This window comes from Microtus pennsylvanicus, chromosome 8 (assembly GCF_037038515.1).
Source record: "Microtus pennsylvanicus isolate mMicPen1 chromosome 8, mMicPen1.hap1, whole genome shotgun sequence".
Taxonomy (NCBI): Eukaryota; Metazoa; Chordata; class Mammalia; order Rodentia; family Cricetidae; genus Microtus; species Microtus pennsylvanicus.
The window spans coordinates 66181726-66208391 of record NC_134586.1 but is presented as its reverse complement, the minus strand read 5'-3'; the positions used below and the strand labels follow the sequence as shown (position 1 = coordinate 66208391).

Below are 26666 nucleotides of genomic sequence, written 5' to 3'. Positions count from 1 at the left end.
TCCCTGGTTATTTAGGTAGGGTGTTCAACTTATCCGTCTGGTAGACACTTCCTCCTGATGCCTTGCCTGTCTCAACAGGTTGAGTGCTGTTTTCCTGCCAGCATTTAGTGATGTTGGCTGAGTGAAGACATCAGTGATGCAGTCAGGAGAGCAGCAACAACAGCAACAGGGAACAGCAGGCAGAGCTACTAAAGCGGAAGAGTGACCAGGTGTATCGACAGCTGCAGAAGAGATGGTGTCACAAGGCCAGAGAGTGACGGCATCATCAGCAACAGCAAAAGGTGGTGATGTGTGCCTCCAAAATTGCTACAGTTTTTACAATGACAATAGCAACAAGAGTTAGCTGACTTTTCAAGAGGGTAAACAGGGCAGAAATGAGAGAGGAATGGAAAGAAAAAGAAAATGAAGCCAGGGTAGAGAGGTTTTTTTTTTTTTTTTTTTTTTTGGTTTGTTTTATTTCAGTTTTGAGATGGGGTTTCTCTGTGTAGCTTTGGTGCATGTTCTGGAGCTAGCTCTTGTAATAAAGGCTAACCTCGAACTCACAGAATTCTGTCTGCCTCTGCCTCCCAAGTGCTGGGATTAAAAGTGTGTAACACCCCCACCCAGAATTGTTGTGTTAAAACACAATGAGTAAAAACAAATTGGGGATGAAAGACTTTATTTCATCTTACAGTTTATAGTTCATCATCCATGGAAGTCATGGCAAAAAACTCAAGGCAGGAAACTGGAGGGAGGAATTGAGGCACAAAATGTGTAGGAGTGATGCTTGCTGGCTTGCTCCCCTACTTTGGCTTGTTCAACCTACTTTTTAATATACACCAAGATTACCTGTCCATGGGTGTACTCTTCCCAATGCTCTGGGTCCTCCTGTATAAATCACTAAGTAACAAAACAAGGGGATGTCCACAGACCATTCAGGTAGATGCATTCTCAACTGAGTTGCAAATGACTTCTACCTTTGTGTTGAATTTGACACAAAATTAGCCAGAACATGATGTGGAAGATGGAAGACTGTAAAGAGCCAGAAAACATAAATCCTATGCTCAAATCACTGGAAAGTTGCCAGAGAGCTGTCAAACCTTTAGACACAAAGGTCTAAGATGCTGTTCACTGCTTTTCTTGTTGCCTTGGGCAACCTTACAAGAATTAACTTAAGGGAGGAAAGGTTTGTTCTAGTTCATCATTGGATAGGATGTATCATGGGAAAGGCCAGGAGGAAGAAATAGAAGGCAAGCTGGATACATTGCATCAAAAACTATAAAAATAGGGAGTGGTGGTCAAACTATGAAACCGCAAGGACTTCCCCAGTGCCCTATTTCTTCCAGTAAGGTTCTGCAACGTTCTAGATCCTACAATCTTGCCAAAGAGTATCATTGACAGTGGATCGAGTGATCAAACATGCCTACCGCAGATATTTCACATTCAAGCCATAGCAGAAATCCCAGGTTTTGGAGCAATAACACTAGCTGAGACCAGGAACAGAGGAATCCTGCTATCTAGCTCTCCCCAGGAACTACAAAGCCAACCTGTAAGAGCTACAACACATGTAGAGCTAAGGGTACTAGTATCCCAACACAGTACATAAAGCATTGATGCTCACTTGCTTGTTTGCTACTATTTCACTCGGGGTTGGCTCAGGATCCCCTTCCTAAGGAATGGTGCCAACCACAATGGGCTGATTCTTTCCATATCAATTAAGTGAATTAGGACAGTCCTCACAATAGGTTCACAGGCCAATACAATATTGACAATCCCTCAGGAAGACTGTTTTCAGGTAATTCTTGACTGCTGTAAGTTGATAATTAAAAATAACCGTCATATTGAAATCACATGATTATTCTTAAGCTCAGAAACTATAAGATTTTCTTTTAATTCAGGGTTTTTGCATTTATCTTACTATACTGACTTGGTGAGAAATGACAAAGAGAGTCAGTGTTATAAAGGTAAAGATCTGTCACTATCCTCATTTGATGTCTAAGAAGCAGAGACAATTCACTATGGAGGATATGGTCATTAGTGGTCCCATTGCCTGTAACTAGTAAGACATAGTACATGGAATTTGTCATAGGAGATAAGTTTGAAAGCATAAAAACCAAGGTTATGGGTTCACACAGCTTGAGTTACTACCATATCTCCTCCAACATAAAACTCAGTAGTCTGTTGGCTTGTCTTACTCTCTAAGGCATTTGAAAACACAGCACGAACCCCTGTAAGGCATTTGCCTTAGGGTGTCTGGAGGGATTATCTGCCTGCTTATTCATGGAATTCTGAACATAACTGGGTTTCTAACTGACCAACTTTCGCCACATTCCTGTGTACACAGATAGAAAATATTGGAGCAAATATTATATACCTAGTTCACACATCACCAAAATTTATCAGATCATGTTACACACTCCTGGTAAAAGTCTCTAAATTATTGCAACATAGTGGAGAAATGGTTATTCTGACTGATCTGTGAGAAGTAAAGTCAGGGCTCAGTCTACATATTCCCATATTTAGTAGAAGAGGAGACTTAAACCAGAGCTCAGCTGGAACCCAGTATCCACACCAAACCTGGTGTTAGAAGACAAGAAAGAAGTAACTCCAACTCAACCATCATTTCTTGGCAGGAGTTTTAAAAATTGATTTTTTCCTTTTTTTTCTATCTCCTTATCATTTTCATCCTATATTTTTAGGCTTTAATCACGGTTTTGTCTTTAAAATATTTTCCTTTAAAATATTTTTGTTGAATCACATCTTCTCTTTTATTTTATTATTAATTTTGTTGCTAATTTAAAATTTGCTCTTTTTTTTATAAATGTGGCCCATTTGTTTGCTATTATTCCTAATTGCAGTTGTTTTACTGTATACCTATCTTTCATTTGATTTTTATGTGGTGACTGCTTTCTAGAACCATCTTCTGGAGTTTGAGTCCAGCACCTTGATGTTATATGTACGTCTTCACGCTGACTCAAACTCTCAAAGGAAATGAGGGAAATTACACCCTACCATTTGAACAATCCAGCCCAATTCAACTCGTTTTTGGTCATTTAAAATAGGAAAAGAGTAGATCAAAGGTTCCATCATTGCGACAAGGGGATAGAGTCATGGGGTCAGAGTTCCTACCACTTTTTGGCAGTAGCAGACAAAAATACCAGAACTTTTGTAAACACATAAGCTCTGAGGTAGCTGGGCCTATGTTCTTATCACAACTTCTCAGATTACACATTACAGACAAAGCTGAAAGAACAGAGAGGAAACACATATATATTCTGCTCCTTAAATATATCAGCTTGGATGGATTATCAAATTCAAACTTCTCTAAAATATCCACAAATAAAGTGGGTCCCAGATACAGAAACTACATGCAAAATATCAAAACATGCTAGCCACAAGAAGCTTCTGTGAAACTACCCTGTGAAATACACTTGGAAGTAAATGCAATACTATAGATCAAACCAACATCCCCAGACTTTACTTAGAAAAATTAAGATGACTAACATAAAATGAAAAAGAATGCTGTCCACACTAACAAATGAATAATTATAAGAGTAAAAAGAATAAATGCTGAGGGCAAAGTGTCCTTATAAGGCTCTTTTTTAATTTGTTTTTTCCTCTTTCTGTGTTTGTGTGTCTGTCTGCCTATATGTAGTGGGGTATGTGTTTGTTGACAGTGACAGCAAAGACCAGAAGAAAGCACTGCATAGTTTTACACACTAGTAGCCAAAGACAAAGGGGTACCCTGCAGAGCTTATGCTAGTAGCCAAAAACAAAGGGGAACCCTGCAGAGTTTATGCTAGCATAAACTGACCTGTCAGTGAATGGAAATTTGTGGTATTTTACCTTTTATTTGGCTTGTTTTTTTTAGCTTGTGTTACTTGTGTGTGTGTTTGTTTGGCCTGTGACTTATTTGCATTGTAAATATTTGTTTATGCCACTCTCCATTGATAGCTCTCTCTCTCTCTCTCTCTCTCTCTCTCTCTCTCTCTCTCTCTCTCTCTCTCTCTCATTTATAATGCTAATATAAACAATCCCACGAATCTAACTCCAGGACTTAGTTTTAAGGTCTTGAGCTTTGGTCAGAGGAAGATGAAATTGACCCTCTTTCTTAACCCCTTGGCCTGTGGTGATGCTCTTCCATTCGGCTCACTCTCCAGTGGTGTGTGCCAAGTATTCCTTGTGTAGTTCTTACCTCTTTGCAGGGCAGATACAGTAACAATTTGTATTCTCATTTTGTAACTATATATCTCTTTCATTTCCTCCCACTTTCAGTCTTTTTTTTTAAATTATTGCCTTGTCCAATCAAAGTGTGGAACCTATATAAATAAACTATCCATGAGATCTCATTCTGAACAGAGAAAGCCATTCCTGTGTGAAAAGAAGAGGTGACCTGGAAGTCAGGGTCAGGATGGAAATTAGGCCCCCTGCATAAGAATATACAGAGAGAGAGAGAGAGAGAGAGAGAGAGAGAGAGAGAGAGAGAGAGAGAGAGAGAGAGAGAGAGAGATTGGAAGAGAGATAAGTTGAATGAAGCAGAAATCTTTTTCTTGTTAGTTTCCATTATGTTTTGTTTCTTCTTTCTGGTTCTCACTGTGCAAGGAAGGATGGACTTGAATTGGTGCCATCATTTTTCCTAAGTTGCTTCATCCTAAGATTACAAACTTGAGCCACCATTCACCATTCTAGGTTTATAGAATTAATTTAAGTCAATAAATTAGTAGTTAATTGTGGGAATTGGAGCCTAAGGAACTGAATAACAACTAGGGCCATTTTATCTGACTGGAATCTTCATTGGTCCTAGCTAAAATAATATTCTATTTTCAAATAGTTTGAGCTGAGATATCTTTAACACACATCTTTAAGATTTTAGTAATGTGGACATTTAATCAGAAGATCTATTAATATCTTAGGGAAGAAAAAAGGTTGTGAAGGCGACATTAACTATTTACTAATGGTAACTAACTTTTCGGTTTATTGACTTATTGATGATTTCCAGAGCACTTGACCAATTGATTTACTAATTATCCCATCCTCTTTTAAAGCACTTTTTTCTCATTTATAATTAGACAGATTCATATTAGCTATAAAATATAAGAGTACAAATGGACAAATGTCCCATGACATTATCCAATGTTATTACAACTTTGAGTAATGAGCATTCCAATGCAGGAATATTTTAATATTGTTGGAAACATCAGCATAGAAGTTGCAGAGCTGGAATGAAATCTGTGTTGTAAACATTAGTTTTCCAATTATCTTCCCCAACCCTTTTAGTTCTTCACTAAAATAATGACATAGTAGAAAAGTAGAGTTCTTAAAGTGGCCAAATTTAGCTTTTTTTTTTTTCTTAAAACAAGCCGTAGTACTAGAGTACCTAACAAGATAGATGTAAGACCTACTCATAACAGAAAGGAAGATAACACTGGCTCTTCAAATGCAATGCTATCATAAGTAATGTCTGAGCGTGTGCATGTTCATTGTGAGTGTGTACACATACATGTGAGTGTAGGTAAAGAACACAGGTCAACCATGGCTGTTGCTCCTCAGGACCTGCCCATCTTGTTTTCTCGAGCTAGGTTTTGAGACTCCATGCTCTGCTTGTTAATTAGGCTAGTGCGTATTTCTGGCCAAGAAGCACCACTAATCTCCTGTCTCTACTTGAACAGTTCTGGGATTACTAGGTAATGCCACCCTGTTCCCAATTCTACATGATTGCTGGGGCTCTAACTCAGTCCCTCATGTTTGCACAGCTAGCTTTACTGACTGAACTTCCTTTCTAACCCTCACCATCTGATTGTTTATATGTTGACTAAATTTCATTTCTTTGTTAAAAATGATGAACTTCATTGTTTCATCAGAGCACGTTTCCCAAATACTTGAATATTGCTCATTTTTTTCAATGCTTATAATTACATAGTTACAAATACAATACAATTTTAAATTGATACTCTTCTGTGTATTTCTATAATTTTCTCTTGCCTAGACACACACACACACACACACACACACACACACACACACCAAAAAGTAAAACAGATATTGACTTATTGGTAATTTCTGAGTTGTTAATATTTCTATCATGAAAAATTTAAAATATCAAGTTGTGGTTTCCAAATGGTCTTTGAAGTAACTACAAAAGAATCCTACTGGCTGCTCATGTATTACCATCAGTAAGCAAAAGTATTAGGACTGATTTAATTTGTGAGTCAAATCTCATATTTTACTGTCTAATATTTTGGCTTCTTGATGCCATATTGGATAGAGGACAACATATTATAAAGAAAATGTATTTTCCTCCCTTACTGTGCACTGAGAATCAATGGCAGACAGGTATATACTTGAGAACAAGATAATGTATCTTTAGTTTTCTTATCTTGATTTCTTCCACACTTACAAGTGTTGTTTTGAGCATCCCATGAGCCTGGAATCTTTTAAACCATTGTAAAGATTTGTGATCTGTGAGTTTAGGAGACAGTAAAAAGTTCTTGTTCTTAAATGTATTGGTAGTTCATCAACAGCCTCTCTGCCATTAATGAATAAAGTAAGTAATATCTCCTCTCCTTTGCATTTTTCTGGTGTGTACCCATATTTTTGACTTCCGTTTCTCTTTCATGTATTTGCTTCTTGTTTAAGCCAAGTAAGCAGTGAACTTCTTCCTCTTGAGTGTCTTATCATCATTATTGATTATCTCAAGCTGACTTCATACTTAGTCATCTTCTTTCAGAGAAGTTTCATATTCATGTTTCTATCCAGACAAGTACTGAACCTGGAAGATATATCCAATGCAACCTAGCTCTCCTTTGTTCTAGGAAACCCATTAATCTTCTCTTAGTTTTCCTTGGCAACAATCAGAGGGCTCACTGTGGAGCACACAACAAGGAGCACACAGTGGTCATTTTTTTTGTGCTTAATGGTCTAAGGACATGATAAACTAACATTTTCTCTTGAGTGAAATGTGTGTGTGAATTCATGCATGTGTGTATGTGTGTGTGTGTGTGTGTGTGTGTGTGTGTGTGTGTGTGTGCTCATGCATGGAAGGAAAGACTAGGATGGGGTTCTAAAATATATCTTCTATACAGTATCTTCCATCTCACTTCTTTATCCCTACATCATCATAGTGTGTTTTCTGCATTTTTACATTTTGATGATATCTTTCACAAAATAAGAATAGAATATGTTACCAAATTTGCAACAAAATATCTACTTGGTCTTAAGGGAGCATTAATATTGTTTTCTAAAACAAACCCGTTTACTCATAGGCCAGGGTTGCCCGGACTCTTCCTTTAGCCTCCTTAGTGTTGCTATACCTCCAAATATGTATTTCATGCCCAGTCAGTATTTATTTATTTTACTCTTCACTTTGTGTATTTTTGTGTGGAAATACACACGAGCATGAGTACCTAAGAAGGCCAGAGGCTCTACATTCCCTGCAACTGGAAAGAGGTGAAAGGCATTTGTAGAGGGGTGGTTTAGATATCAGACCCAGCAAAGGAACTTAACTCTTCTGCAAAAGCAGAAGGTGCTTTAACACTAAACCATCTCCCCAGCCACAGATTTTCATATTTTCAGAAAATTATCAGCTAGTTATCATACAAAAAAATGAGCTGTTTCTAATCAGCTGTCAAAGTTGGTTCTGATATTGTAGATTCAAACAAAAGAAAACTTATACATATGTGGATAGATAAACATCATGCCTAACTACATATTCATGAGATGAGGAACTTGAAAATATAGACAAAATATCACAGCAGATGAAATCAAATACACCCTAGTTTCATCTTCCACGGGAAATCTGCTCTGAACATTTTATTTTTCCCCCACACAAATGAAAATATTCCTGGAAATAAACTTACTGCTTCTCATTTTCTTCTAGTACTTGAGTTCCCTTATTTTGATTGCCCTACTTTATACATAATATCCAGTCAGCCAATCAAAAACTTTTTTTGTAAATTTTACTGGTAGAGTGCTCATTTTATTTTCTGAATCAACAGTTTTCTCATTAGTCAATATTCTACTACTGGATATATGGGTGGATTTTGTGTCTCCACGTGAACTATAATAGTTAAAAGAAATTTATGTGTATCACGTTCATTGATTGACTTATTTCCTTTCAGCATCCACAATAACATTGTCTCTTGAGGTATGAATTTGCATTTTAACCGGTATTAAGCCTTAAGCCAAAAGCACACATTTCTAAAATAGAAACTCAGGTATCAGTAATGGGAAGGATATATGTAGAAGAGAGATGAGCCCTTTTTTCTTCTTGGAGAAATCTTAGTAATTTAACAAGTGTCTGTGACCTTCTGCTCATAAATCTGAGTCAAGTTATGTATTAGTCATCTCTTTATTCTAGTTTAATAAATACTATTTTATCAACTAATCTAAAACTGTAGTATTTCTAAAACCATCCATTTGCCAGGATCCACACCAGTTGTAGATATTTATGTAAAAATCCCTTTGAAGTTCTAAAGCTGCTGAATTTCATGTTCAGTCCTACTTTGCAGTCTTTCTCTGCATTACATTGCATTTGTTTCCTAGATTATTATTAGTCAGCTAATAACTAAAACTGTAGAGCACATTAACGTAGGTATGGAGCCAGAAATAGTGCAGTGGTTAAGATCAGATACTCTGCTCGGAGAGTACCCAGGTTCCAATCCCAGCAGCTACAGGGAGACTTGAGTCCAGTTTCCATGACTCCAGTTTCAGTGGATCTCACGCCCTCTTCTGGCTTCTGTAGGCATCAAGCACACAAATGATGCACAGATTACACGCAGGGAAAGTACTCATATGCATAAAATATTTTTTTGAAATGGAGGTAATGATGTATTGTTATTGTTTTTAAGCATTTCATACAAGTTTACAAAAGAGTGTACAGGTTCTTTTTACCCAACTTGAACATTTTACAATTTCATTAGTCCCAATTCCAGGATCGCCTACAAATTTTAGAGTGCTCCTTTCTTTCAGGATGGGTTGCACAGCACAATAGATAATTCGCATAAGAAAAAGTTGATCTCCAAAGTGGACGAGTTTTAAAGAAAGTGACTGCAATAAACTTTACAAGCTTTACTTCAGCTCTTGTCTGAAGTTCAGTCTTGGTTACCCAGACACTTGGTAAACAGTAGAGCTGGGAAAGCATTAAGGCTAAATATATGAACTTTTACAAAATCATAGTATAAATCACTTGATAGATGTACAAAGTTGCACCCAGAATAGATGTTATTGACAAAGGTTGAGTTTGAGTGATGAGATAGGCTTAAAAATTTCGCAATTAAGTACTTTTTAAAAATCAACCATGGTGTGCCCTCTCCTGGGTAGGACAGCTTCCTTATATCGCTGTCTCGAAAAAGATATACATAAAGGAAAACCAACAAAATCGTAAAAAAAAAGGGAATTACTCATGTCATTGAAAATGAGACAATATCATCTGTGACACACAGAAAAACATTTCAGGCCACGACAACTTTCAAATCCTACTACTACTCACAGACATTGGGAGAGAGAAAGACCTAGAAAGCTGCTAACATCTGCTGCAGCTGTGAAACATAAACCCTGACAGCAACATTTTATAATTTAGATTATTGGAGAGAGGGGGGAAAAGTGATCCTGTGCCTTTAATTTCCCTTTCTGAGCAGAGAAGGCTGCACAGCCCTGACAAGCTCACTTGTTCCCGTCTTTAATGTGCAATCTGTTTTCTCCAGCGGAGGGCACTCAGTGTATCACAAACTCGAGCATTAGCACCAACCAGCTCTGAGCACCATCAGTCTCCGGAAAGCCTTCTGAATTAGACAAGGGCTGCCTCTCAGCACAGCTACAAAACACTTTCAACCTGACCAGCTAAATGGATAAACCTAGCCCGCATAGCTTTTAAACTGGGGTCTCACACAGCACAGGCGGCCTGCTTGCTTCAACAGCTGAAAAATCCTGAGGATGAACTGCTTTATCTGGGAATGGCAAAAGCCAGCACAATAAGGAATGCCAGGTATTCTGAGGATTTTCTTTCTTTCTTTCTTTTCTTTTTACCCCCTTCTCCCGTCCCTCTTTTTTTTCTTTCTCTCTCTCTCTCTCTGTCTGTCTTTTTTCACAGAGAAGTTGCTTACCTCCGAGATGGGCTGTAGCTCTTTTCACAGATTGCCAATTTACTGCTAATGTGCCCCTAGTGAATTATACAATGGTCCTCAGAGCCTAGAGGCCCTCCCCCCTCCGACCCCCCCCCAACCCGCGGCTTCCTCTTTCCTGCCCCTTCATTCCACCCCTGCTGATTTTTTTAAGTATACGTCTATGTATATTATTTTTGCGTGTGTGTCTGCCTGTCCTCTCCGGGGAAGTTTCCATGGGGCTACTGTCTCACATGCGGGCTCAGAATGGTTTGAATGACAGCTGCACTGTGTCATGAAGGTGGTGGTGATTGCTACAGGAGAAACCAAATAAGAAGAAAGCTGAGAGAGGGGGGCAGACGTTTTTTGGATGACAAAGGATGGGTAAGCGAACTTTTGTTGTTTTCGTCTTAGCAAAGCTGATCCTAACCGCTCATCCTCAACCGGGCATTAGCTGCTAAAAGACCAAGAAACAGGCACAAAACAGCACCCTCTACTTTACCAGTTTGTCTCACTATAGTTGCTATCATATTTTTAGATCCTTTTCTTTTGACAGGTTTTTTTTTTATTCCATAAATGCATAACGCGGACTTAAACACACTCTGGAGGGGTAGCTTTAAGACTGTCTCCAGCGTCTGCGTACCCACAGCCTGGGGACGGAGCATGAAATAAATACCGTGTTTGCTTCTGTTTCCTGATAATATGAGCCACACTTGTGTCCGGGTTGCTGTCAGGACGACTGTTAACACTTGGCTCTGTGTGTGCAGGGGTGGGGTCCCTACTTTATCAGAGGTGGCACCGGAGGCTTGTTTCATCTTGGAAGCTGCATCCTGAATACAGCTTCCAAATTTCCAGTAGTCATTTGCCAGTTTTATTTTTTCAAGTGTGACTGGCTTTTTTTTTTCCCTCCCTCTTTCTCCTGTCTGGGAGAGCTGGGTTGTATTTTAATGAGTCTGTAACTGACAAAAAGACATAGTGCAAGATCAAGTTAATTTAAAATAAATAAATAAGTAAAAGAAGAGGAGAAAAAGAAAAAGAAAGACAACTCTTCTAAAGAGAGAGAATATTTAGACTAAGATTTGGGGTGATTGTCTCTTGGTTAAAAAGATGACTATTAAAGAAGAAAAGAAATTGCAGCCTGCAGTAGCCCCCTCCCTCTGTCTGTCTCTCTTTTCCCCTTAAGAAATAGTCTACCTACTGCTAAAGGTGGAGAGGAGTCCCCTCACACGCAATGACTTGAAATTGCGGCACAAATGGTAATAGATTGCAACTTTGCAGTCTTTCTGAAGTTAATGGAGGCAGGGGAGAGATGAAAAAAAAACAGTCGGTGAGAGACTTGAGCAGGTCAGGATGCTGGGGAGGTTGGTAGCAGTCTGCCTTGCTTATTTCTCAGATTTGCTAGGACGACTATACGGGGAAAAACCCCAGCAATATCTCTAATAACATAATTAGTTTCTATTCTGTACATTTGGAATAAGAATTTGACATCTTAGCTAGAGCTTGGGGAGGCTGTGGTACGGGTGATCATGTAACATAGCTCATGTATCTCTGGGCATGGGGCCAAGGTATGCAATAATGTATGTTTATTAACCTACTGAGGGCACCTCACACTGTTATGAACCATGTTCTGTAGGCTGTCTGTGCATATTCCTACGCCTTTTTTCAGGGCTTAGAGATTGCAACCCTTGTATGCAGTCAGTATGTAATTTAGGCAGAACAAACTTGGATTACTTTGACAGCATCCTGGATGCTCTTTTGCTAAATCACAGCCTGTTTCTCAACTAGGAAAGATGTACAAGATTCGGGTTTCCTAAGTCGTGGTTCTGACCTTACTGAAAGATGCAACATAGTCCCGTGGGTCAATACAGCCACAGTCAAATGTTACTGCTATTCAAATCTCAGCATTCAGAGAAAAGAAATGCCCTGAGGTTTTCAGGGTTCCGACAGAGTCAAACTCTTAAAACTCGGAGAGGTTTTTACAGTTTTACAGTTCTGTGCTGTTAGCAAGACGAAGGAAGTGGGAATGAAATGTAAACAGCAAGAGTGGAGCACTAGAGGAAAAGAAGATTTCTAAGTGTTGAAACGTGTTCTCAAATGAACTCTCCCATTCCCCCCCCCCCCCCCCCTAGACCGGACACTCCTGATCACGATGCGTCAATGGCGCTGTATTGTTACTCTTTGACAGTGTGCATCTGTGTTCTCTTTGCTATTGTAGGTTTCCGTCTAATCACGCAGCTGAAAGGCATGAGTGTGTTTCTGGTGCTATTTCCCACCCTGCTGCTGGTGATGCTGACGGGGGCTCAGAGAGCTTGCCCGAAGAACTGCAGATGCGATGGCAAGATTGTGTACTGTGAGTCTCACGCCTTTGCAGACATCCCCGAGAACATTTCTGGAGGGTCACAAGGTTTATCTTTAAGGTTCAACAGCATTCAGAAACTCAAATCCAATCAGTTTGCCGGCCTTAACCAGCTTATATGGCTTTATCTTGACCATAATTACATTAGCTCAGTGGATGAAGATGCCTTTCAAGGGATCCGCAGACTGAAAGAATTAATTCTAAGCTCCAACAAAATTACCTATCTGCACAATAAAACATTTCACCCAGTCCCCAATCTCCGCAACCTGGATCTCTCCTACAACAAACTTCAGACCTTACAATCTGAGCAGTTTAAAGGCCTCCGGAAACTCATCATTTTGCACTTGCGATCGAATTCCCTAAAGACCGTGCCCATAAGGGTTTTCCAAGACTGCCGGAACCTTGACTTTCTGGATTTGGGTTACAATCGCCTCAGAAGCTTATCCCGAAATGCATTTGCTGGTCTTCTGAAGTTGAAGGAGCTCCATCTGGAGCACAATCAGTTTTCAAAGATCAACTTTGCTCATTTTCCTCGTCTCTTCAACCTGCGATCCATTTACCTGCAGTGGAACCGGATCCGCTCTGTGAGCCAAGGCCTAACATGGACCTGGAGTTCCTTGCACACCTTGGATCTATCAGGGAATGACATCCAAGCGATTGAGCCTGGCACATTTAAATGCCTCCCCAATTTGCAAAAATTGAATTTGGATTCCAACAAGCTCACCAACGTCTCCCAGGAGACCGTGAATGCATGGATATCCTTAATATCCATCACCTTGTCCGGAAACATGTGGGAATGCAGTCGGAGCATCTGTCCTCTGTTCTACTGGCTGAAGAATTTCAAAGGGAATAAAGAAAGTACCATGATCTGTGCAGGGCCTAAGCACATCCAGGGTGAGAAGGTCAGTGATGCTGTGGAGACTTACAACATCTGCTCTGAGGTCCAGGTGGTCAACACAGAAAGATCACACCTGGCACCTCAAACTCCCCAGAAGCCCCCGTTCATCCCCAACCCTACCATCTTCAGACCTGATGCCATCCCAGCGACCCTGGAGTCAGCAAGTCCATCCCCGGGCTTTCAGATTCCAGGTACGGAGAATGACTACGAGCACGTATCATTTCACAAAATTATCGCAGGGAGCGTGGCTTTGTTCCTCTCGGTGGCCATGATTCTCCTGGTGATCTATGTGTCTTGGAAAAGGTACCCAGCCAGCATGAAACAACTCCAGCAGCACTCACTTATGAAGAGGCGGCGGAAAAAGGCCAGGGAGTCAGAGAGACAAATGAATTCCCCTTTACAGGAATACTACGTGGACTACAAGCCGACGAACTCTGAGACCATGGATATATCGGTTAATGGATCTGGTCCCTGCACATATACCATCTCTGGCTCCAGGGAGTGTGAGGTATGAACCGTGATCCTCCTAAAACCATTTCTACTGCGGGGAAGGAGAGGTAAATGTTTGAGGCTCTAGAGGTTTGTCTAATCACTAGAAAGATTAACGACCCTCTTGCTTTGGGGTTTGCTCAGTGTGAAAGGTTACTTAATTAAATTGCAACCACCAGGAAACTGACTACTTTAAAAAAAATGGTCGAAACTTGAAAGAAAATCATTCAAGGATGGGATTAAGTTGTAATAAAATACTATGTTAAAACACCTGTTTTTTTTTCTATCTTCCTTTTTTTTTTTTCTAAAATAGTTTGTATAAAGGGGTTGGACTTAGAAAAATGAAATCTCACAAACAAAACCATTCTGAAATTTATGTCTGGTTCTTGGTGATTGACTTGTGTAATAGGGTGAAGATGAAAGGGCCAGCTTAATTTAAAAATCAAAGTCAGCTAACCAAAATTATAGGTGGTAGTAAAGATTTAAACCAAAGAGCATTTGACCCAAGGTTTGACTTTTTTTTGTTCTTTTTTTTTTTTACTGTTAACTTTTAGTTGAATTAAAGCATGCAACCAGAAAGTCACAGCCATGACACATGAGTTTTGCTCATTATTATACCAGCCTAGAGAATATCCAAGGCTTACTGTAGAATTGTATAGAATTGTATGAGTCTCCTAGAGGATACTTTCTGTCTACTGTCATTGATTTCCCTTTGTTTTTAATTACTGGGACAGAGATCCCTTTCCAAAGCTTCCTTACAGGCTGGCTATTTGTGTTTTACTAGAAGAGGACTGGATTTCCATACATTGCCTGCTCCTTTGGTAACTAACAGAAAGCCAACTTCTAGTGGATGACTTGGCAATAATACAATGACATTTATAACAGAGAGTACTTGTCACCTTTGCTGTCATCCTCAAAAGAAAATGACATGGATTCTTATCAATCTGATTCAAAACTAAGGGATGCAAATATTTATGAATAAAAAGTTTAACTTTTGCTAGAGTCTTCCTCTTTTGCATTAAATCCTCAAAAGGGTGTCTGGTTTTCATGTTGGATTCTTTCCATTGATATGAGAATAAGTTTTGTCCAGTTTCCAAGTATTTAATTTAAGAGATCACTTACCAGAACACTTTACGTAAATAGAACAGTGGTCTCCCACTTCCATTTTGTGACTGAATTATATTGGATATATGCTGTTCTCTCCTTGGTAAAATCATACTACATAACCTCCAACTACCAGTTTTTGTTGCCAGAATACTTTAGCTATTAGAAGTTTGTTCTGGCAATTGACTCTTATAGTATCTGGTATTATCTAATTTTCAAAAGTGAGTTGTAATGAGTGTTTAAAGATGGTGCTCTTTCTAATGCTACTTATATCAGTTAGGAAACATAATTTGTTCTTTGGTAACATATACCAAGTTTTCCACACACCTAAATACGGACGTTAATGAGTGTTTTCAGATGCTGCAGTGAATTTAAAATAATCTCAAACTTAGTACAGTTTGGATTCTTTGAACTGTTCTTTGCTGAGTTTGTTTTCTCTTTATCTCTCTCTTTTTTGTTTGTGTACCATTGAAAATAAAAAAAGACATAATCCCAAATAATAAATCCCCCAAAGAAACCTGTATAAGCAATTGCCCTTAAAACTTAAAGCAAATAAAAGCTTTCTATGAAAGTCTAACAAGACTTGATGTTTTTCTTGCAAGCCCACATTGGTACATAAAAGGTGAATATACAGAATGTAATTTATCTTATTTTATTTTGGGTATCCCTTATAGCTGTGATTCTCTGAAAGGTTGGTACAAAGAAAGTTAATTTATTCATGTATTTCCTGGATTAAAATGGTGATTCAAGATTCACCAAGAAGAAGGAAAGAGTTTCAAAGAAGTGTTAAAAACAAGTGTCCTAAAAGTTTTCTAGAGATATTAAATTTCAGATAATTTCTTTCAAAAATTCTAGACATTTGCATGACGTGAAATGAAAGGTTTTTTATCTGATAAAAATGTAGTTAAAGATACAGAATACCATATTAGTTGAACAGAGAACTGTGTAGCTATGAAACAAAACTGGCAGAATTGATTGTTGAAGGATTGATGAACAAGTAGCTTATAAAATGTTGTAATGATAATGTTGAGTCAAGTAGCAGCTACTTGGGGGGGGGGGGATCAAACTCTCTTTGTCCTGGAACATTAGCTATATATGTCTCACAAGATTGCTTTCATTGGGCCAAGGCAAAAAAAAATGAGAAAGTTAAACTTCAAAAATCAAAAATCATCACTTTATTGAGAAACTTACATATATATCAATGAGGCAGTCATCACTCTTACTTTGGATAATATATTCAGATATTAGAAAAATAGATTTTTATTAGGGAAATAAAGTTCTGAGAATTAATAGGAGAGGTCCTCAGCATCTCTGTCACAAAACATTCTGCTGTTGAGAGAATATGCTTTAAAGAAAGGTTCTCTATGAAACACAGATGGAATATGAGGCATCTTTTTTTCCCAATTTGATATTTTAAAAGTTACTGTATTCTGTCTGTAGGCTGGCAAGGTTTACATAAATCATAATATCAGCAGTGTCGATTCTAAAACACTATTTGTATATTTATGACTTTTATGACTTTTTTAAACAATAAAAACTTAATAAGAAATTCTACCAAATAAAGCAATAAGTGTTCCACTAGAACACAAATTTCTAAGACAATGCCTTGAATAAGAAGTTATTCAGTGGATGATTCTCTCAATTAAATTGTGATACACTTCATTATCATGAATCAAACATACTTGAAATACCCACTTTATCTGGCTAGTAGTAATATGAAACTGTTATGCTCTCTCACTAGAATGGGAACCATGAGCAGCCACTCAGAAAACATCATCTTCAAATTCTGTACTTTTCCCTGTGTGTTTTGAACAAATTCATATGCAAATATCATACCAATAAATTGGGAGATAATAGGCAGTAAAATTTCTTACATATTTCTATGTATATAAGGGGAATTCAGGAGATAGTTGTGAGTGATTAAGATTATTAAGGAAATAAGAACAAGAAACATACACATATCTGTCACCATCCTGTTTCTATCAGTGTCCTTGGTTGAGTAGTCTTCTAATTCGCCTATCCTTGAAAGTACTAAACAACATGACTTCAAAGCTAATGGGTTTTACCTAAAACTTAGGAAGTTGTTATTAAAACCAGAGGCAACTGCGATTCTTTATTTTCCAAAACCGTCTGTGAAATCTTGTGCAATTTCTTCTCATTAGTCATATCACAGGGATGATGACTCCTTATGCATCATCCTGTATGCCATTTCACCCCTAGGTATTGTAAAGAACAACCCTTCCGATACCTGGTTCTTCTAAGAGTTGCTTTCTCAATCTATAGAAATAAAGACATTTACAAAATTAGCCTCGGTGAACAAAGGAATAGAGAAGTAATTTCTAGTTTGTCTTTCACGTTTTAAAGCAGTGCCGTGGTTGAAACATAAAAGGCAATGAAAAAGTTCTCAAAGGTCTTCATTCAAAGCGCTTAAAATGTCAAGTCCTAAAAGTTTATCTTGAAGCATCCATCCCATAATGCTAGCAGTGCCATCATTAAGAAAAATGTCAGTATGGATGACAACTTAGCTGTATGCTTTCCACATTTTTGTTATATTTCAATTATGTACTTTGAATTAAGTGAATAATGTAGAGAGTTTATTCTTATCTTTCACGGCTGTGCAGTAAGGTGGTATAAACTACAACAAACAATTTGTACAGACTAATTGAAGCACAAACTGTTGACTTAAGAAGTAATGTTATTTTCTTTTGGCACGTTAGAAGTTGGCAATTTGTGGGTAGCTAAATCGATTTACAAGAACTGTAAGTTTCTAATATATATTGAAAGAGGCTTTTTGGGTGACCTGGGCCAGTGTCATTGTCTCATGAGCCACTTACTTAAATAGTGATAGTATATACCACTTTTATTTTGATGAATTAAAGTATGTCAGGATGAAATGTTATAAGTGAAGCTTTATCTTGAACATTCATATACAGAAGATGCGTATCTGTGTGCATATGTGTGTTTTATATAAGAACTTGTACATGTGTGCATCAGTGTATTCATACGTCTGTTTATAGATATATACACATTTGCACAAGGCAGAAGTTGTATAGGAAAAAATGGGGAAATATATTTTGCAATAGAGTTAATGTGAGACTGTTTTCTATATTAGTGAAAATAATATGCTGTTATAAATGTTAAGGTTTGATAGACATATAGTTCTCAAGGTAATCATATAATTTGTTTTATAAAAGCATTTAATATAGTCAAATGTAAATCTTTATGACATATTGGCATTTTATTGTGATAAGGAATTAGTTATTTCTTTTTTCTGACCTATCCTTCATATTGTATTCTACTAGCATAAGATTTCCCAAGTCAAGGCAATCTTCAATCCAGTAAATTTTACAAAATCTCTGCAGCCATGTGCAGAATTAATTCCAGAAAGATGAGACATACCGGAAAACCAAGCTATTTTTATTCCTTTTTCTATGAGAAAAGGAATGAGGGCTCATTAAATCATCAAAAATCGGCTGGTCAGGTGAGGGGCCATACAATCGCCCCCATTTGGGAGAATTTATATATTGACATGATAAGCATCCAAACATGCAGGCATGTATACCTGTGCTTGTTTCTTACGTTCTGCCAAGTAACTACTTATTTTGAAAGCACTTAAAAGTATGAATGCCTTTTTAAAATATTGATTGTCTGACTTGATCTAATTAAAATCTCTTTGTGAATGGTATTTTCATTAGAATTTGAAACTGGTACTTGTGAAAAATGACAGCTGCCAACAAGAACTGATATGACAAATTTAGGCAATACTTTTTAAATGGACTAAAATGATTTAGTTCTTTTCTAGAGTTTGCTGGAAACAGCATCTGAAGACATGGCTTGAAGCATGGGTTGTACTCTGAGAATCCAAGCTGCGGAGTCTAAGGACTTAAGAATATATAGATTTTATTCAGTAAAATAACTTAGATAATTCTATTTTCTTCATGCTGATGCTTTCTGTGATAGATAAAGCACATCATCTCTATCTTAAATTTGCCTACATAGACAACAACATTGTGCTTTAGAAGTTGTTTGGCAATATCAGCATTAGTGACTCATCTGACTGCTCATGTCTCCAGAGTTCTGTGAATCAGTAAAATCAACGAGAGTGTGGCACCTCGTGTGTTACCAAGCTTTGGGGATTAGGAAACGCTGGTATTTCTTTTGGTTAGGGAAACATGTGAAGTGATGTTGAATACCTTTTAAAAATTAAAATTGCTTTTTGCAGTACTAGAAGAGCAATAACTCATCCAGTCAGTTTAATAAAATCTCAATATGCTTTAAAGAGAGAGAAATTATGGGGCTATTTTTCTCATTCTTTTCATAAGCCATTGAAATATTAAGTAGGGGTTGAGGAAGGTTGATAAAAAAAATCACACCATTTTTTTATGGTATCAAAATCACTGGTTTTCAAACAATTACTTGCTACATATTAGCAAATTCGTCCTTAAAACCCTGATAAAAAGTTTAAAATAATGTTTCATACCCAGAAATAAAGTCTAAATAAATTTAATAGTTAAGAGATTACTCGTTTTAAGAAAGAGGCTCGATTGTATAATATACATTAGAATGTTTATTTTTGACAGTTTATTACATTTACTTATTTACATTTACACACATATATTATATTGCATATGTGTGCATGGAATGATACACAGGTAGAGTTCAGATAATGATTTTCAGGAGTTGGTACTGAGCTTCCACCATGTGGGATCAAGAAGTCAGAACAGGCCTTCAAACTTAGTAAAAGTGGTTTTACCCTCTGAGTCATCTCATTGGCTCTGTTGCAATATTTATCAACATAAAATTTAGAAGTGAAGTAACAATAAAGCTGATAAACCTTTTTAAAAGTTATGGAAATAGTGTAAATTTAAAAAAATATAAAAAAGATATATTATCCAAAAACTATAAAGAAACATGGCTAAAGGAAAAACATTGAATACAAATCCCAAATAATGGAATTTTCAGCACTTAATAGAGTAATTTTGTTTTATGGCATTATTTTATATATGGAAATATTTTAGTGGGATATAAATGAAATTCCTCAAAATAAGCAACAAAATAATTCTGAAATACTCTAATGATCCATATATTCATATGTATTCATACTGTTTTATGTTTGTTGCTGAAACACTATATGCATACATTTGTATATATTAGAATTTTACAGACTTTTCTATTAAATATATATAACAAATCCTTTACTACCTTACTGAGTTTATGTGATTTGTCTTCACAGTATTAATTGAAAATATTAAATATTCTAAGTAAGAGTAGAAGTATAGAGAGTTATATGCTATTTTATTAGGGGGATTTTGAACTTGAAAACTTAACAATATTACTTTTGTAATAGCAACAATTACCATTATTTGAGAAGGCAACTGCCACCAAGTCATTTTTACTGTCTACTTTTACCTTCAAGGATTAACAATTTTGTTTACTTTTGTTTACTTGCTTGCTTTTTAAAATGAGAAGTCAATAGATGAATCAAATTGAAATAGAACAAAAAAACAGAATATAAATTTTAAAACTTATTTTCTCATTCCTTTATACTTTCTAAATTCAGCATTGTAGCAACATGTTTGAGGTGTTGAAAACTATTAAAATTGATTTATTGCTTTATTACTTATTTAACAATGTATTAAATGCACTCATGTTCACCTAAATCTCTCAAATTTTCATCTTATCATATCCTAAATTTCATATGATGATGTTACTAATAAATAGTTTGATCTTTGCAGTTTGGGCACCAACAATTAACAACAATTTACAAAAGACATAAGCAAAATGAAGTAGAACTTAATAATTCTTGCATCTTCTCTTTTGTTGTCATAATAGAAGAAAAATGACATTTCTTTCTGTGTTTTTAGGTCTGTAGAAGTAAGAGCAAAGAGGTCAGCAATGGACTGTTTTAGGTTGATGGCTACTCACTACATGAACCAGTCTTGCACTGGTCCAGTAGTTAGATCAAAAGGTGAAAAGAGGTCACAGATTTGAAACGGACTCCCTTTGCTTTTCCAAGATTGGACAAGTAAATATGTAACTGACCTTTCCATGATATAATTTTTCTATCTATTGAACTGGGATAATAACTTTCCAAGTAACAGGCTGACATGATTAATGAGGTACTGTTTGAAAATTCTGCACTCCTTCACTGTAAATATAAATGATTATTAAGTGGAAGCCTTGCCGTCTAGTGAAAAATGTAATATCCAATCTTGATGCATTATTTTCCTTGTTATTATTAGTTATAATGATGCCAATAATGCACATGATATGGAAACAACTATTCTGCTTATGTTTCTTCTGATTTGAATAATAAACCTGATCATTCTGGCCCCTGTCTGAGCTGTAATTTAGTTTGGCTACAGGTACAGTAATATTTATTAATACCTTAAGATTTTTAAAATATTCCATTGGCTGAGACTTTTCTCACCTTGCTAAGAAAGCAGTGTTTATAATTCTTTTATTGGTAGTATCCCTAAAAAAGGAATGTATAAGAAATAGGACTCATAAATCTCCATTTGACTCATCAACTTTTGCTGTTGTTCATTTTCTTAAAAACCGAAAGTCCTTCTAACTCCCCCAAATGTTCATATCACCAAAATGGGAGTTTTTAGCAAAATATAGGGGATAGCTAATGGCTTAGAACTTACAGATTTCAAGAAGATGTGATACTTCTGTAGGGTATGTTTAAGTAATGTCAACAAGGTTTCACTTGACTTGACCTCTAACCCCTTTCCTTACATGGACATGTAAGAATTTACTGTAGTGTCCACATAATGTATAAGAAGCGAGAAGTAATGTGATGAGAACTGTTTCCTAAAGAAAATCCGGATCATGGTGTCAATATGACAGTACATGTGAACACAAACTAGGATGGTCATTGTGAGAATGGAATTTGACACTGTAGGGTATTTCTTAATTAAGCAGTTCTTTGGTGATGGAGACACTGATATCTGGAACATGGCTATCTATGTTATCTATCTACCCCATACCCAGCTCTATAAATGATGTACATGTATGTCGCATTTCTTACTTGTTGTGGATATTTATATTTATTGACTATAATTCAAATTCTTTTATAAGAATATGCTTTACCTCATTCTTATTTTTGTCCCCATAAAGCTGATGTAGTGTGAAGTAAACTGCATTTTTAGCTTTTCCCAAGGACTACTTTACCAATGAATGTTGTGAAATAGAGGACCAAATATGAAGGACCAGTAGTCAGGATCATTAACAAATACAGACTAAGCAGAGATGAAGAAAATAACTTTATGGGCTGAGAAAGAAGCTCCATTGGCAGAGTGCTTAGCCTAGCATGCATAAAGCTCTGGATTCAATCATCCCCAATAAAAGGCAGGTTTAGTGAAGTACACAGAGGTGGAGGTAGGAAATCAGGAGTTCAGTTATCTCTAGCTATTTATGAATTTGAGGTCAGGCTGAGAACATGAGTTATTGGTTAGGAAATAAGAAACAAAGGAAAAATGGAATAAATAAATAAAGGAGAGGTGGGTGGAGGGAGGCAGGAAGGGAGGGAGAGAGGGATAATAAGAAAAAATCATGTATATTAACTTCAGTAGATTTAATAAGTGCCTAAGTGCCTTGCTGTAATGTGAACAGACTGAAATACCCCAATATGGGGGATTCCTCATGATCTTTTAATCTGATGTTCTGTAACTAGGGTCATAACCATGGAATGTGATGAGAGATCCATTGTTAGATGATCATGAGCTCCTGAACCCTCACTTTGAGGGTCATACTGATCCTGTATCCTAGATTTCCAGGAATTTCCATCAGAGACAATGCCCAAAAGTCGCCAACAGTCTGGTGATTTATCATTTCTCAACACAGTCTCCTTGATAAGTTCTGGCAGATTCCTTCACAAAAGTCTTACGAAGAAACAGGCAGTTAAATAATATGAAATTTGGGGAGGGAAGTCGAATTCTTCCTCATGTGGCTCTGATGTTGATTCTTGTGGGTTTTAGGTCAGTAAACTGTCTCAGACCTGAGAAATAATTGTCCAAATATATTTCTCCTTAAGACGTTTTAGTTAGCTTTCAGTTAACTTATTCCATCACTTCTCTGCTTATACAAACTACTTAGCAGGTTACCTACATTATTCTTTCCTAGGGATTCTATAACTCTCTATCTGGCCTCCCATTTGTCAGGATTTCTGAGTCCTTTGTTTTCCTATCATTACATTACTTTTGCCACATGTCTATGGTGATGAAATGACGGGACCAGGACAGTGCCTCCCATGATGCCTTTGATCTTATTGTATGTACAGGTAACAGTTAGATAATAGCTGTTTCTTTTCTTTTTCTTTAACTGAAATCGCCCATATTTAATTTTCCATACAATTTTATACTCCAATACAAAAGAGGAAAGAAGGTAACAAAAGACTTCTTTAACATGATACAAAGGACAACTTGAACAGTTGTTTCAATACTTTGAGACATCAAGTCATCAACATTCTGTTGTTTAGACAGTGAAACCAACCTAGACAAAGTATCTCGAAGGCAGTCACTCCCCAGGTTAAACCTCCAATTACAAGAGAAGGAGCAGAAGTATGTTTGCATATCCTGACTATTTGTCAGGATGAAGAGGATCTACCTATATGGGCCATCTTAATGTAAAAAGAACCAAGTAACTACAAGGGGCAAAGTACAGCTGGGGTCTGCGTCTCTGAGCCAAGTGTCTGTTAAGAGAGTTTTCCAAAAGTGATGTAGTCATGTGCAAGCAGATAATGTTTTGCAAGACACATGCTCCTATGACTACAGTATCTCCTAATTAAAGGAGTAGAAGATCCCCAGGGTTGGATATGTCCTTTTGAATTGGTCTAGAGTGCTTCTTAACACTATTCAGCTGTATCAAAATCTAAATTTGTTTTATCACACATGTCAAATCCAAGAACTCATTGGAAATGGCAAACTTATCTTAGACAAATTCTAATCTTTTTCTAATCAATAGCATCTTATGGTAAAATAAAACAGTAACAAACCTTAGCAGGTCAATACCATAATTTTAGTGTTATGAAAGCTGTTTCTATTGCAAATTCTAAACCACAGAGAATAGCTTCTATAGCACTATTTGCCTCAGCCTTATATTCCCGGCATCATTCTTTCCTGTCAATCATGAGACATTAATTTTGCTAAAATCCAAATTTATTTCATTTTAAACATTTCTATAAGATAAAAACATACTTAGATCCCATTTTTGAAACTTGAAAGGCAGGGGAATATAAAATTTACACATTGGAAAGTCAAAATTCCTTGAACGTCCCTATTCATAATTGTAGTGTCATTTTCAAATAACAATATGGTAAGAATCACTTAAAATCAGCAAGACATTATATGTCACTTAATCTTGAACTTAACGTTTTCTTCAAAAATGTGTGTATGATCAATCACTGGAATCTAGGATGTTTAGAATAAAAAGAAAATACCTATTTGTATTCTAACTGAATTTTTCTCTGAAACTTTATTGAAACATATTAATTATATGAGCACATATTCCCATATGTGACTTATACTAAACAATTAAGGGATTAACATTAGCACTCGTATATCTGATATAATTATCTAAAAATATAAACAAATACAATTGTATAGATTAACTTAAAGGTTTTATATATTCCCTCTTATATCTTTAACAACTGAATGTTTTGGAACTATTTTCAAATGTTAAAAGACAAAGTATTAATTTATTAAGCAAAATTAAAATTTTAGTACAGAAAAAAAATTCCTTCAGAAATTTAGATATTTTCTTCTAACATCTCATACCAGAGATGGATAAATAGAGGTGTGGGTCATAAACAGTATAAACCTGATACAGTAATCTATAGGTTTAAAGAAACTAAATGGGTTCTTTAAAATCTCCATTTTATGATGAAAATATTTACTAAATGTGGTTTATTTCATAATATGGGTAGTACATTTCATATTTCTTTAAAATCTTTCATTTTTTTGCTAAACAATCATGCAGGTCCACATGTCATGACTAGTTCTGCTTTACAACTAAAGCTTTATTGTTGGGCTTAACGGCACATGCCTTTAAGCCCAGCACCTGGTTGACTAGAGGCAGTGGTAGAAGATCTCCTTCAGTGCCATATAGGAGGCAAAAACTGTGGAATTTCACATTTAGATTATACACTTTTATTATCATATATTCAATGTACTTATCCATCACTTATCCATGACAGGTTTAGAACCAGGAAACCCATTAACTTTATATTCTCCTTCATGACTCACGTACCCATTACCTGCATTCCATCCTTTTACGTTACCCTCTATCTGCCTTATTTTTCTTCTTTATATGTTATTCTGTAGTCACACATGTGTGTTTACATGTATACATATTGGATCCTAGTCACAACTACTTCTTCAATAACTTCCTATTTGCATCTGTTCTTAGGGGAAAAACATAATCCAGAAAAACAAAGTATAACACATTTTACCTCATTTTTTTCAAGTTACCTTAACCTATACATGGCTGTTTAAGTGATTATGATTCAAAAGCATTTACACTTTTCTGCAATACACAGGATTTACTGTCTTTTGCAGCAATCTGAGAGCCTTGTTTTGCTTGCTCTTTAATGTTTTGAATTTTGGTTTTATTTTGTCTTTTGATAATGCATCTGTAGTTCAAACTGTTCTCAAACTCCTGATAGAACCTTGAACTCCAGATCCTCTTGCCTCTACCTACCAAACACTGGAATTCCAGATGTTGTATCAGCACCCTTGTTTTGAATCTCTGCATTTGATGTAACTGGTTTTATTTTGTATATGTTTTTCTATTGGTTATTTGTAATATATGATCTGAACAACCATCAAGTCTAACCATGACAGCAGTTTTCTTTTTTCTTTTAATAGCAATTCCTACCGTGGACATGGCAGGCACTCATTATATTTTGATTACTTTGTCTACATGTTCAGTTTTATATTTCAGCCTTTAATATCTTCAAAACTTATTTTAGCACAGGATGGAAAATACAGAGTAACTTGTTTTTCTCATTAAAGAGTTGCATTTTCCCCCCAGAATCTTTATCAGAGGTGAAAATGAAAGCATTCATGCATTCCAAACACTGTTGTATTTTCTACAGCTGTCCACATTCCCTCTGCAGTTTAACAGACACATGCTTCTAAATACTAATATAAATTTACTGTTTATGAATGAATGTGTGTCCTTTCTACAAGAACTATATTAAACATAAATTTCATAAATATATCTTACTCCTATTTGGGTATATACAATTGAAATAATTTTTTCATATTTCTGTATTTTCCTCTTGAAGACACACACACACATACCATATACATGCATGCACATACACTCAATTTTATGAGAATTATAAAAGGCTATAAATTTCTTTTAAAGTAAATGGAATCTCTAATTGTGTAAAGGAATCATTATACATGACATGATAGTGGTGCAATGCTCCATTTAGATCAACTTCTACCCTAAACAGTAACCACCAGATGTTACTCTAAAACTCCAATGTATTTATTACAATGTAGTAACTACTGATCAATTTAAATTGTAGTTTTTAGTTTTAGTAGATGTTTGAAAATTTCTAATACAAAAATTTAAATAGTAAAAATGAAAATAAAATTTGTATTTCTTTTTTTAAATAGTCTATTACCTAAATCTTCTAAAATAATATTAAATTAAATGATACACATCAAAATATTTTGCTCTTGACTGTCATAAATTATTTGTCAATATTTAAATTTTGTATTTGTTGTTT

At 36.2% G+C, this 26666-nt stretch overlaps 1 protein-coding gene across 4 annotated transcripts in view; it reads left to right on the top strand.

The window, feature by feature from the left end:
* Positions 1 to 9645: 9645 nt before the first annotated feature.
* Positions 9646 to 26666, top strand: part of Lrrtm4 (leucine rich repeat transmembrane neuronal 4) — a 774662-nt gene continuing 757641 nt past the window's right edge. Inside the window, exons 1-3 of one of the 4 annotated variants that reach the window (XM_075983793.1) lie at positions 9841 to 9961; positions 10397 to 10460; positions 12292 to 13838. In XM_075983793.1, the coding sequence (XP_075839908.1) occupies positions 10457 to 10460; positions 12292 to 13838 (1551 nt within the window). In that variant the 5' untranslated portion in view covers positions 9841 to 9961; positions 10397 to 10456. Of the gene's footprint in view, positions 9962 to 10377; positions 10461 to 12291; positions 13888 to 26666 lie in introns of all 4 variants that reach the window. The other 3 variants (XM_075983792.1, XM_075983791.1, XM_075983794.1) reach the window with 3 other exon arrangements.